The sequence below is a fragment of the Pelmatolapia mariae genome, linkage group LG15 (genome assembly GCF_036321145.2).
Source record: "Pelmatolapia mariae isolate MD_Pm_ZW linkage group LG15, Pm_UMD_F_2, whole genome shotgun sequence".
Classification (NCBI taxonomy): Eukaryota; Metazoa; Chordata; class Actinopteri; order Cichliformes; family Cichlidae; genus Pelmatolapia; species Pelmatolapia mariae.
Window position 1 is genome coordinate 24,442,250 of NC_086240.1, and position 14,399 is coordinate 24,456,648.

The window sequence follows — 14,399 nt, forward strand, 5'->3', positions numbered from 1 at the left end:
GCAAAACACTGCTGTTCGCTCTGTTCCTCATAATTGGCGTTACAGCAGATTGTTAGCCCTACATCAGTTTACAGCTTCATCATTTTGCCTCCCAGCCCACCCCCTGTGGAGGAAACTTACAGCCTGCATTCAGAGTAGCTGTTAAAATGTTGCATACAGCAAGATTGCATAACTGTGTGCTGCAAAAGGAAAAACACTGATATATGGTCATAAACAAGACAGACAAGTGGCTGAATTCATGCTATATTCTAGTTGTTCTCAAGTTTATTTGAGGTGTTCTTATTAGACTTGTAGGCGATTTTTAAAAATTATCGTATTCTTTAATATTTCTTCTTGTTCATTGATTCTGAATTGCTTTTTACTGCATATTTTCATGTTGTGCTGTTTGTTCTGCACTAATCTGCATGAAAAGTGTTATACAACATTTGGTTGACAGTAATTTATTGCCCTTCCTACTGTTCATCTTCTACAGTAACAGACTGTTTTTGCAGATAACAGGAGTAAAATAACTGTTTACTGCTCTTTAATCTGACTGCCAGTACTTTACTGTCCAGGATGTTCACTAACTAGTACACACAGTATACACTGTTTACTGCAGCTTGGAATATGTTCTCAGACTATTTTAATGTTTGTTTTTGCCCATATATAATAGAAGATGTCATTGTTGCCCTGTTATTTGGTCCTTGGAGAAATAATCATTTAAATTAGGATCCCGCTGTTTGTCCTCCTGGTGGGAAACAGTTGTTTTTTTCTCTACAGTCTTGCCTCTTTGGCTGTTAATGGAAGTGGTTGTGTAATTGTTTTTGACGCAGAGTGTGCCTCTGCATAACAGGCCCCACATCTTTCCACATTAGCGTGAGTGCGATGGTGACAAATGGCTGCATCGTTTACCTCGGTTCACTGTGTGCTCAGGATGCAGCGCTTTTGGTATTCTGGGCGTCACTCCGCACTGCAGCAAGACACTCGGCTGGATCTCAGCAGGCTTCAAGGGCTCCTCTCTGCATCCTATTGCAGAGTCGACGGGGGTCGGGTTTCAAAACTTGCCCGTTTACAGAGAGTAACATTATAATCAGGAAAATTATACAAAGTGGAGTTGGTATTGAAAACACTATTATAGCTATTTTATTAGACGGTAAACCTACCCAGATTACTGACCCAGGGCAAAACACTTTCCTTTTTTTAAAGCTCAGGCTGTCAGAAGCAGTAATTTATACAAAAATCACAATTGATCTTACCCCTGTGTCTGTTTATTTATCATTTGTGTAGTGAAATTAGATCAAAAATGTTTTCTTGTGAATTCTGCAGCATTTATGAGCAAACTTCTGTCAACAGCTGACCTCTGTGAGTCTTCTCCAATGCTGCTGATGCACAAAAGTTCGTGCCCATCAGATTTCTTAGCAGCATACCAACAAGCTTGTGGCAGGTGTCTTTGGAGTTGTTTGAGTTTTGGCCACTAGATGTCAGCAGCAGAGTGCTTGTTAACAAATGAGGTGGATGGCAGGTGAATAAACACAGTTTTGGTTAGTTGAGAGGTGCAAGATGATGATGATGATGGATTCAGAGGTTTATGTGGATTTTTGCTTAAAAATCATCTTGAATTTATTACTAAAAACTGACTTAGAGCTGAAGTATGTGTGATATATGAGATATGAGATGTTGCACTCACAAGTCTGTGAGAGAGCTGCAGCACTGCTGGTACAACCAAAGTCTTTCAAGAAGCAAAACTCACTATCTTAAAATGCTGTATTTTGAGCACTACCAAAATGATTTAATATCCTTAATATCAGTAGCAATTTTGTCATAAAACTGCATGTATAGAATAGTTAACACTGATTTAAAAGCAGCTTAAAATGCTTGTTAACTTTGTGCCAAAGTAAGGTTTTGAAAAGCTTATAAAAGGTTTTCTGTATCATCTTTTTTTCTGTTCAGGATTCTTTGAGTCTCTGGTTCAACTTTGACTGGAAAAGGTGTTTAAAACCTAATTTTAGGGGAAGTCAGCAAAATCTGAGGCTTTTTTAGGACCGATTTGATTGTAGTTTGTAGTGTTTGTTCACCAGTGAACAATACAGACAAAGTTTCAAAATAACTGCCCGGAATTTCAAGATTGTTGCACAGTTGAGGTTCCGAATGTCCCTCAGTGGAACAGATGCTCACAGACCAATGGCATGCAGCATGATGGAGAGGACTGGAACTGGCAGGTCTGCTACTGGCACACCCGTCTCCTCTCTAAATGATGCTGGGACCTCATTCTCACAGATGATTGAGTCTTCTCTTATTTATTTATTTTTAAACAGTGCATAACCTGATAATTACTGCCTTAAACAACTATTCTATTTACCAAAATGGGTTGATTCGCTGAGTGTTAACATGGATGTGAAGTTCAAGAATTGTGAATGCTTTGACTGTGTGTGGCATTCATGAGGGTAGCTCCCTTCCATCCCTCCTGTCTCCTCAGCTCACCTGAACAATACGGCAGATTTCTGGAAACTTCAAGGAAATTTACCTGTAGCCAAAAGGCTTTGAAACGTGTGTGGGTTGCAGCAGTCCTAAAATCAAATCTGTAATCTGAGGAGGTGCTGCAGATGAAAGGTTTAAATCAGTTTAACACTTCACCAGGGAGCTTTTGCTCTGAAAACACAGCACAGGTTGCAAAGAGACTTATGGGGTTGGTGTGATTTGTGGTCCTGGACAGTAAAAGGTTTCACACATGACCCCCAGGAAGGACAAATCAAAAACCCAGGGCCAACCAGAGACCCAATCTGACCTTTCTTTTCCATAACTTTGAGAAAAGCTCTGCTGGCTTCTCATCTCTACAGTTTGATGTGACAGTGTTTTTGTGCTCACACACAAACATTACATCACATTAAGCTGAGTGAGGTGAACCTCCCCTGCCTTCCAATCCCTGAGCTGCTGCTGAAAAATGAAGGATTATTTCTCTAAATCTGCTGCCTCCATGTGCTTGTCTGAAACACACACACATCTGCAGTGGAACATAAGCAGATTATTTTATCAGAAGGCTGGAGTGTACGACGGTGTGCACAGGAGTGTCATTTAAAGAGGAAGAACACACTGTAGTTTCCCTCTGTTTGTCTTCTTTCTGTTGTTCTCCCTGAAAGTTTAAGGAGAGTTTGCTGCGAGTGCGTTTAGCTTTGAACTTCACACCAGAGATCAGATTTTTAGGGCTGAGCTGCTGAACAGTGCTTCAACAGAAGAGGAGAAAGTGCAGATTTTGTTGTTTTCTTGCTTTACCTGCACTTTCCTCATGAACGCTGCATCACATTGGTCCCAAGTTATTTGCTTTTCAAGATTGCTGGAGGGCTTTGTGCTTTGCTGGATTTTGTGAAACATGTTCTCTGAGATAATTATGAATCATAATTGTTCCATACATTTAGCACTGAGCCAGCCAATGAACCAGTCTACCGTTCAGTCAGATAGACATGCTTGTGTAATTGAGCATGCCTACTTTTAAGATTAACCCTGTTCATTCACCAGGAAGTCCAACAATCACTCATCACAACCAAGGTAAGCAGAGAAGCAACTCTGAACACACAGCATGTGAAACCAGAACAGAAAACCAGAACAGGTGCCACTCGTGTTAGCTAACAGGAAACTCAGACTAAAAATCACATGGGTGCACCAAAACTGTACAGTAGAAGACTGGAAAAATATCTGATCTGGTGAGTCCTGATTTCTGCTGCGATGTTTAAATGGCGGGATCAGAATATGGTGTAAACATTATAAAAGCATGGAACCATCCTGCCTTCTGTTAGCTGCTGGGCTGGTAGGGTTTGTAGACATATCCTTGGTACACTTTGGCTCCCTTTGTACAAACACCACAGCCTACCTGATTATTGTTGCTGACCATGTCCATCTCTTTATTACCACAGTTTACACAGATTCTCATCATGGATGTGCAGCCAGCAAATCTGCAGCAACAGTGTGACACTATCACATCAATCACATTCTCTGAGGAATATTTCCAGAAACTTGTTGGATCTGTGCCATGAAGAATTAAGGAACCACAAAGAAGCTGTACCTCATGAAGTGGAAGATGAGCGTATGAAGCCAAAAATGCTTGTACTAAACTTATTTGACAAGTAAGCTCCATGTTTGTGCTTCTTCAACATGTGGATAAAACCAGCTTAAACAGGTGGTTGTCCAACACAGTCTTTAGTAAAGTCTAAATGAGCATAACAGTTCCCCTTTTAAAGAGATCAAGTTACATCAAGTTGTATTTTGCTGACAAGACGTCAGATAAGTCTAAAAAAACGTTACCTAGTTTTCTGGTTTATGGATCTATTAATCAATCCTTCACTAATTTGTTATTAATCAGTTTGACCACAAGGTTAAAAACATAGAATATTTATTAAAAGAACACATGCTGCTACAGTTGTTGATAAAAACAGCTGCTATCAAGACCAATGACACTGTAACAGTAGGAGATTTACAATAATAATGATCACTGGGCTCAGTTTCTCCCACTATTGATTGCCATAAAACAAACAAACAAAAAAAACCCTCACACTGTGTTTTCACACAGGAAATCTGGATGAAGGGTGTGTGTGTTCTTTAGAGCACTTTCCTCAAACTCAGTGTTCATCAATCCGATCCATTGGCTCCAGTCAGTCCACTGAGCTGTTAAATCAAATTCAGTACTGGATAAATATGCAGCTGGAGGTTCATTTCACACACAGACACACACTTATTTTTGCTTTTCATGGGCCACAAACTAGGCTGCCTGTCCCTTTGTTCTTTGCAGCAGGAAGTAAACGTGTCCGCTTTACAGGCTCACAAAAAAACCAAAAAAAAACAACAACAACAACAACAACAAAAAAAAAAGAAAATCGGGCAAGAAAACAGGAAACAAAACATCTTTTTTTGCTTTCTTATTTTCACAGAACATCTGAATAAAACCAGTGAGCCAAACACAAAAGGAAAACTTGTGGTCAGCGTGAATGACACGTTATTCGTGGAACACACGAGGGCAACTCCTCCGAACACAAAGCAGAGATACAAGGTTGTAATTAAAGTAAAAACATTTCTATCTGACACGGCTGAGGCACTGGAAGCTTGGCGTGGATACGCGTCAGTCCACCAGACTGTTTGTATTTATATGTGTTTAAGTATGTCAGCAGCTGTGGCACAAACAGATTTCCATTTTTTTTAAATTATTGGATGCAACAGCAGGGTACGTCTGTGATCGGCGTCCTTGTTCTAGGCCATCAAGACGGCTATGATGGCTGTGACATCTGTTGCAATAATGTGGCTGCAACATACTGCACAGGAGGATTTGTTTTTTTGTAATGTGATAGTACTTTTAATGTAAAGCTGATTTATGAAAAGCTGAACTTAAGAACAAGATATAGTACATTTTACAGTACAGCAGTGCCTCTCAGAGGGACTGGTGGATCTGTGTAAAGCTGCTGCAGGGGGAAAAAAGTAGTAGTTTTACTGAACAGTTTAATACTGTTAGCCGCCCCATCACACAGGCCTAGAGACCGGTCAGTGGCCCTCAGCAACTGCTTCTTTGTTGGAAAAAAGCATACCCCTTGACCAGTTTGCAGTTCTTAGGTGATACTGATTGCAAAGAGGTAGATGGTGGTGTGCTGAAAACCTCCTCGTCATTAATTAGGTCCACTATTGCTTGGTGAGTAATTGCAAGTTTGTGTCCTCAATGCAAACTATGGGCAACCGTGGGAATCTGCTAGCAACCAAAGTAACTTTGTGACCAATTTCACCTGGCAACCACCAGCAACCACAAGGCGCATTTTTCCCTAGCGACAGGAAGTTGCCAGAGGGTTACCAACCAGTCTTTAAGCATGCACGAATTAGGTCATTGGCTGAATATTTGACAGAAATTAAACCAACTTTTTTTTTTTTTTTTTCCAATCTTCTGAAGTCAAGCATGACGGAAGAGGTTTGGGAACAAGACCAGAACAGTTAGCGTCGGAGTGGAGAAACATGGTATGAGCACTTGAAAACAACTCAAAGGCCTTCAAAAACAGCACCTGCTACAAGTACAGGCTGTTTTTTTGTTTTTAAAGAAACACTTGTCATTCAAAATGATAGATTACAATCAATTATTAAACTCCAAATAAAACTGATTCAGTCAGATAAATTGTCAAGCACAGAAGTTGCAAACGGACACAGAAACAAATCTAAGTTGCTACATGGAGTTTAACTGTTTCAGGTTGCTTTGCTGCCATTTGTGACCTCAGTGAAAGGTAACATGATGCAGTTTGTGTGTCCCTGCTCAGCAGTCTGGTTGTTTATCACTGTCTTTGGGTAACGTTTTGATCTTTCTCTTTGAACAAAGACAAAGTCATCATAGTCATCGAGAGAAGTCTGAAGTTAGGCCCTTCGAAACTTGTTGATCATCAGTTTGTAGTTCCAAAAATACAACGGCATCAGCGTCTGTCATTCCTAAAAATCTTCTGAGATATGTTGCTTCTTCAGTAAGAAAATGCATCATTTCATTGCAGTGAAACAGACTCAAAAAGCAGAATAACTTTGTGCTTCTTCTATATGCTAACAAACATCAAGCCTTTAGAAAGTATCAACACGCAACCATCAGCACAAATATGAACGCGCTCGGCTGGTTAGTTTGTTCCAGAGTTTCACATGTAACAGTCTCTGTGCTGTGCTGGTCCAAACATCAGGAATATCTAAAAAATATTCTGCTTTGCTCACAGCACCTTGAATCAGGTTGGATATACAGAAGAAAAAAGCTAAGTAGAATCACTCTGAAAGATTTTTTTCTGTGTGGATGGTTGAAAACACGACTTGTCTTGTGTAAATTGAGCAACAAACACTTTCCCCCTCCAGCATTTCAACTTTGGAAGACAAGGATTCATGTTTCGGTTAACACAGTGCGTGCATAGCTCACTGTTGAAGCAAAAAGCTAGGATAAAATGTTCGCAGTGGCAACTGGCAACAAAAGACACACGTTCTGTGATTAAGAGGGTGTAGTGAAACATTCAAAGAAAATCGATAAAACAATCAAATGATCACATTTACACATAGATTTCCGAAATCCTTCTGAATAACCAAAGAAAAAATAAAGTTTTCCCAAAACGTTCCAGCCATTAAAGATCACCTTTGCTCTGTTAGACACACAGTTCAACTAGGACCAGGTTCACACACTGTTAAAGGCACCCAGTGAATAATGCCAAATTAAGGGTTCCTCACCACAGTCTTTCCTTAAGGGACAACAAATGTGTTTGATTCCTTCATATGCATATCAAGATCTACAACTCTGCTAATAGTAGTAAAACATTGCATGATCTAAGTCTGGACAATCTTCCATGTTGGGTCATCTCCTTCTTCCCATCTGAACCTCTTCCAGGGCAGCTGGTGTGACCTATTGCACTGTAAATTCTCTCTACCAAATCAGCTTTAATGAGTTTTCGGGTGTGGCACTATGTGGATGGACACAGTGCGCTGAAAAAGCAGATTTAGCCCCCTCTGACTTTTCCTTTTCCCCAAAACCAACTCTGATGAACGCATGCGAGTGGTCAGACTGTCAGGGAGCAATCTACAAAGTAGACGACACTGAAATAAGGAGATTAGCCCCCCCAAAAAATCAGGTATGGGTTTCAATTTTGGACTTTAGATATGATTTTTAGAATCTAAAGCATCTGTGTTTGCAAGCCCAGAGCCTGGACTTTACTTAATTATGTTAACTTCATCAGCAACCTACTGCCACTAACTGTCAAACAAAACAGGAACCACTTCTCGCCTCTTTAACAATGTCTAACTTTCCTTTTTTAAAACCGAAGCACAAGGTTAAAAACAGCGTTCCACAGGGATCTTTACTCAGCGCCCTGGTGTAAGTGAACAAAGATGAGCTTTAAACTTTGGGTGTTTTGGGAAACACCAATCTGAGTTAAAGGTTCAGGTGAAAACTATAGAAGTCAAATGCTGAATAATCAAATTATTCCACCATACAATTCTGAATATTTATCCTAAGCCACCAAATTCATGTAAATTTGTCTGAATGAATAACTGTGTGGATAGAGCTGGTCTGTGGGCAGTGATGGAGGACTGTGGATGTACTTAGAAATATCTTGTTTTGAATTAAAACTGACTTCTGCAGTTGTCACCCAAAAGACTTAAAACCATGCGATACATTCTGCAGATGTAACAGACATTGATAAACACAGATGTAGATCACAGATCACATAAAGGCGTGTATGCTTAAAATCTGCTTTGATTAAATGTTTGCGTACAGTTTGAAAGAAAATCTGGATATGCAGATATGAGATATTCAGCCATCATTTCAAGCATTTGTATTCAGATGGATAAATGCTGAATGCATGTAATGTGTGATTTCAAGCTTCATTAATTTCAAGCTTTTGAGCTTAGCTTAGCTATTCACTGAAGGCCTCAACAGGAGAATCCAAAAAAACCATCGGATTTAAGCTTGACTGGAATTTTTGGACCACCTTTACAATAGATCAAGTGTACGAGCGTGAAACTGCATACAGTACTGAATGGACTCTTATAGGTCACTTGGCTTCAGGGGGCAAAAACAAACTTCTTCGAGCTGCTCTGAGAACTTGCGTGTTTTGCCCTTATTGTCTCCTGTGCTTAGAAAAAAAAAACACAAAAAGATTTGCACTCATTTTGCAGACGTTGCACAGTTCTCACAAATAAATGATTTGGTTAGAGTGTGTGGCACACTGGACAGCACACAAGTGGGAAGCTAAAGAACATCGAATATCCCCCTTTAGGTAATATCTGATAATTTTTTAAAACAGCTTTACATAGGCTGTAAAAAATTTTTTTTTCATGCTATTAAGAAAAAAAAGCCAATCTAATTTAGATTAAAACCTGGAGATTTCAGAACTATTTTTCTCATTTTGTACCAAAACACCTTGAAGGGCTCTCTGGCCCCGTCTCTGATATCTGCCGACAGCTTGCACAGACTGTTACATCCTTTCTGGCCGTCTTGAAAGAGGCTTTTGTTGCTGAGATTCATTCAGTCAGCAACATCTGACCTCGCTCCTCGTTTGCCTTAGTAGAGAAACTGGCTGCAGCTGATCTTGGACCAGCTGAATCATTTTATGTTCCAGCTGTTGGTGGAACAGCAGTCAGCTGGCCAGCGCTATGTTGGTTTACTGTGTGAACACGCAGAGTGGCCACAGCTGAACTCTACAGGTTTTCTCCAAGCCAGATTTGGAAATAATCATTATAATAATAATAATCATTCCTGACTTTTGGATCAAGAGTTTTCTTCCTTTTGGTGTATTGTGTGAGAACAGAGCACCGTGTATTTAACGTTTGGCTTGCAGGTTCTTGTTTGTATGTCAAGCTTACCATTTTCATTTGAGCTCTGCTTTTTTCAGTGTATATTTTTCCCATTTTACCAGGAAACAGGAAATCCAGTCGGCCACTGGTAAATGAAAGGATGAGAAAAACAAAATTTACATATTGATTTTCTCCCCCACACTACAAACCAAAGATTATGATCAATGTTTCCCAAGATTCTGGCCAGCTTTTGCTGTATTTGCTCTCCCCCCCGCCCTTATGTCTCAGACATGAGCTGTGTGAGCAATTAAACCTACAACTGTTTTATTTATTTATTTTTTTAAATTTGTCTGATTTCCATCCAACAACAGAGCTTTTCTTTGCTGCAAAGTGAATGATGGAAAATGAGTCTCTCTAATAAATATAGATGTGGACGGAAATGCCAAGTCTGCCGATTTATCTTGATAGAAAATTTGCCCTTCTGTCTTCATATTAAAAAAAAAAGTGACTATTAACCGAGTCTAGCCTGTTCCTGGAGTCTTTCGATCTTCTTCCATGAAGTTTTGCTTTTGTGATGTTCAGGAACAGAGTTATGGTTATGCATGCAATTACGTTTCAACAGACGCCCGAGGAAGAGGAGCAGATGAGACATGAACATTGCCGCAGTGCTCTAATGATCACTCCGTCTTCTGCAGCGAATCGTCTCTCTGAATCACTCCCTCGTTTCTCACACTGCTTCACCTCATCCTCTTCTTCTTTTATCCTCTCTATTGATTCTGCATCTTTGATTTCCCCGCATACTTTATCGCACTTCCACTGTAATCAATACGGCTGGCACACAGGAGTTTACTTAATCATCTTCCTAAAACTGCTGCTGGTTGAGGAGTAAGTTATGACTTGGATCATTTACAGCGAACCACAATATAAAAGTCGAGTGGCAGACCAGAGCTTCCCTTCAGATTTGTTTTGTCCTTCTTAAAAAAATTTTAAAAATGAAGCTTTAATCTCTTGAGCTCAGTTACACAGGTGGTAATTTCAGTCGTCTTCAGGTTGGCTTTGCCCAAACAAACAAACAAACAAACAAACAAACAAACAAACAAACAAACAAACAAACAAACAAACAAACAAACAAAAAAGTCATCATTACTTCCACCTGTGATAAAACATAATTCCCCTGGTGTTCTGAGAACTGCTGAGACACCAAAACAACCCACAAATGAATATTTCACCCGTTGTGTTTGATGCAACGACACCCGAACATCTCTTTGTTCCAGCACGACGATGTCATTTTAACCAGTGACGAATACTTTCAGTTATTTATATTGACAACTTCCCATTCCACCTCCTGGTGAATACATATGATAACTTAACAATAAATTTGAGCTGATTTTGCTCGAGTGCTTGTCTCTAAGAGAGGGTGACTATTTCAACCAAAAAAAGAATACTGGTTTAAAATACCAACAGAATGAGAATCCTCTTGGCCTGTGAATGATGATGATGAGACTATCTTAAGGGATTTATTGCTACAGAAATGAGTAAACACTGTATGAAATATCAGGACCAGGCCAACCATTTAAGCCATTCTCTTGTTTTAAATAACACCATCCACCTCGTCTGTGTAAAAAATGTGGCTCGGGTTTTGGCGACTCTCTTGCTGGGTTGGGTAGAGACTCTTGGATCAGGGTGGCTGAGGAGCCTGGACGGATATGGAGAAGCTGAGGGAGTCTCATAGGTGAAGGAGGATCAGATGCGGATCTGGTAGCCGTCATTGAGCATGCTGAGTTCTGGAGGTTTCCTCTCCACTGAGGCCAGCCTGAAAGATAGGAGATAAAGTTGCTGAACATGCACTGCATACTAAGAGCACAGTGGCAGAAGAAGCTGGAGAAGCTCTTTCATTCTGACAAGCTCCTTAATGTTGTGCAGCAGAGCTAAACGAGAACAAGTCTCCAAACTATCTCACAAAACTCTCCCCAGCATGGCTGCAGTCACTCATTATTTTCTTACTGTTGACTAATCTGCAACTTTTTTCTCATCTCACTCAAAAATAACACAAAAATATCCATTACTGCATATTAAGAGTTCAGTTGGTTGTTTCGTGGTTAAATGCAGTGAGCTCATTTTTACAAGGACCATCAAAACCAGCAGATATAATTTGAAATCACCTGAATTTTGAGTGTTTTGCTTAGAAACTGACCAAAAAAAATCAAAAAGTGGCTAGAAATACAAGACTCCCTGACACAAATAAAAATCATGTTTTAGTTTCTTAAAATCAGGGGCACAGATGCTTTGATTGGCAGGTGGACACTAAAGGGTCGTCCACATGGGAGGTAACCAGCAGTGATGTAGTAACCAGAGATGGCGGGAAGTCGATTTGGATCCTGAATAAAATTTTTCTCAACCTGGAGGCGAGTGACTAAAGCGATTCTAAATATGCAAACAGTGTTGTTGTGATTTAGCGCTGTATAACTTAAAGTGAATTTTGGAACTGCAGGTGGTGACAGTACATAAAGACCCTGATATTGTAATCACAAACAAATGGGTAACATAACATTATACACAGTCTAGTTGTTCCCTAGTTCACTGTACAAAGAAAGAGAAAAGGCTTCTAATAAAACGAGAGGAACACGAATATACCACTGTCAGAATGCAAGCTTAAAAACAGGCAAATTCACCACAATAATAATAATAATAAATAAAACAAACAGTGACTTTACTCCAACCTTCTTCAGCGCAACTCAAAAGGAAAGAAACAAGTGTGAAGAAAGCAGAAAATGTGAAGATGATGGAAAATCAAAAATGCCTTCTTATTTCTAAAAGCCCAAAAGTCTTCGATTTAATCCTCCTTCAGTGCTTTCCCTCTCTCCTTTTCTCCCTGCCCTCTCCTCTAATGTCACATTGTCCTCCCTCGCCTCCCATCTTTATTATTTCTGCTCAGAAGGAAGCTTTCAAGCTCTCTGACACATCACAGAGAAGTGTTCCTTGTTACAACCAATCTGGAGAGCTGACAGGCTTTTTATTCCTTCTCATCTTTTGCCAGACCTTCACCTCTTTTCTCGTTCACTCTCCTCTCTCACCCTCCTAACCCTCCCCTTTTTCCACTTACTCAGTTTCTTCTCCCCCTTCTCGCCATCTTTTTCCATCTCTTTTGCCCTCTAACACATAATTATTCTTTTTTCTTCATCCCTTCTCTTTGCTTTCTATCCTTCTATCTTGAACGTTCCTGTGTAGAGAGCCGCTTATGTAACAATAATATTACAGAAATTCATTTTGAAAATTGAGTCATTTGTATTCGATTTGTATAAAGCGGGCAGTGCTGATAACAGCCTCTTGAAACGTCTCGCTCGAGCTGTAAAATGAGCCTGTGCTGTTGTGTCCGCACCCTCAGCTGTTTGAAGCAGCAGCAGGTTATTACACAGTTTCTGCTGGAGTCGTCGCTCTAAGGTGGCAACATATTGTTAAGGGTGTAAGTGCTCCGTTGATAACAGTAATAGCTTTTTAAGTATCGCATTCAAGTGGCTAAAAGTGGTGATGTGCTGTTCTAAACATTTTAACTGGTTCTCTGAGCTGATGAAACTATGGCACTTACAGAAAGTGAAAATTAAACCATGGCTAAATGAACTTTGAAGGTAACAGAAATAGATTAATGCAAATGAGGACACCATTTCACACTTTCACAACTCATTTAATTAAAAAAAAGTCTTGCTTTTATCTAACTAACATGCTCACTGCAGACCATTAAGTTATGTTCCTTGATTCTGCACATAGCTGTGCAATTACACTTTATGGTATCAGTTCAACTGAAGCCCCAGTTATAAGGCAGAGGATAAAGTTTTAGGGTTCGGATTAAGGGTGCCTCAAAAGCACAAACATACATTGATAGAAAGACTCTTTGTTACTGCAAAGGTTTGAGTTAGTTAGCTCACTAGATTTGTTCATCATCTTTTGAGAAACTCTCTTTTTGTCTGTGACAACTGTTGTAAAACCACAACAAAAGAGAAAGACTTTGAATAGCAAAATGTTCCAAATGCAAATCAACAGCAGAGTCACCAACAATAAAAAATGGCTTGCACCTCACGTCAGCTAGACTTCTACTGCAAGGTATAAAAGATCTGTGTGCATGAGAAGTCTAAAGGGAGTCTAAAAGTCTTACGTCAGTTGGTCAGCTGTTGGGGATTCCATCTATCCAGCCACTCATTTTCTTCTACTGAACCAATTCTCAATCACACCTATGGCCAATTTAGTTAACCTAACCCCATAAATACGTATATTCGAATGGCAGGAGGAAGCCACGCAGACACAGGGAGAACCTGCAAACTTGGACCAAAACCCAGACTGGATTCTTACATTTAATTTTCTTAGGTTTACAGAAAAACTCAGCAGCTGTGCTGCTGATCTCAGGGACAACCAGAGTCATCAACAAAGCCTGGCATCTTCAGGTCTGAATACTTTTGTAGAAGCTGCATGCCACAGCCCTTTTTAATTTTCATATAAACTTGCACTCAAAGCTAATAAAGATTAAAGTGGATATACTAAACAAAAACATACGAATGCAGCTGAAAGCCTGTGAAAGCTTAGCTCAGTGTGATAATATGTGTGGTTTAATAGCTCGAATTTTAGGATCATCATCTCAAATGATGTGGAGATGATGAGCTAATGTTAGATGACTGACAGTGATTTAACTGAAAAGCCAAGTGCATTTCCCTAACTACCAACATACACATGCAGATCCCTAAATAATTACTCTCTTAAGCGCATCAGAGCTTAATATATGAAAGGTCAACAGAGAGCCAGCCAAATGGCAACACTAGCAACGTCAGTAATTCGTGTGCCGAGTCTGTGTGTGTTTGTGGTGACTCTGCAGTATGGCCGGGCTGCAGCTGTCGTCCGAGTCAGATTGTGTTACATCCGTCCGCACAGCTGACGGCACATGCAAACACACTCAGCATAGTCATACATGTGTGTGTGTTATTGTAGCCTTCTGACTTGTTAGAAGGCTACAGTGTTAAACTTTAAATAATTCAAACAATATCTTGGATTCTTTAATATGTTGGCATAGAGGCGAACAAGGAAGCTCTGATTTTACAGACTTTATATGGAGTTTACCGCTTTGTTTTTAAGCCTGTGTTTGACAAGCAGCATCAGAGAGCTTA

General features: G+C 39.9%; 1 protein-coding gene across 5 annotated transcripts in view; it reads right to left on the bottom strand.

The window, feature by feature from the left end:
- Positions 1 to 4,353: 4,353 nt before the first annotated feature.
- The window catches only part of vash2 (vasohibin 2), a 41,416-nt gene continuing 31,370 nt past the window's right edge, over positions 4,354 to 14,399 (bottom strand). For all 5 annotated transcript variants that reach the window (XM_063495361.1, XM_063495364.1, XM_063495366.1 and 2 more), the window contains exon 9: positions 4,354 to 11,062. In XM_063495361.1, coding sequence (XP_063351431.1) covers positions 10,993 to 11,062 — 70 coding nt within the window. In that variant the 3' untranslated portion in view covers positions 4,354 to 10,992. The remainder of the gene's footprint in view (positions 11,063 to 14,399) is intronic.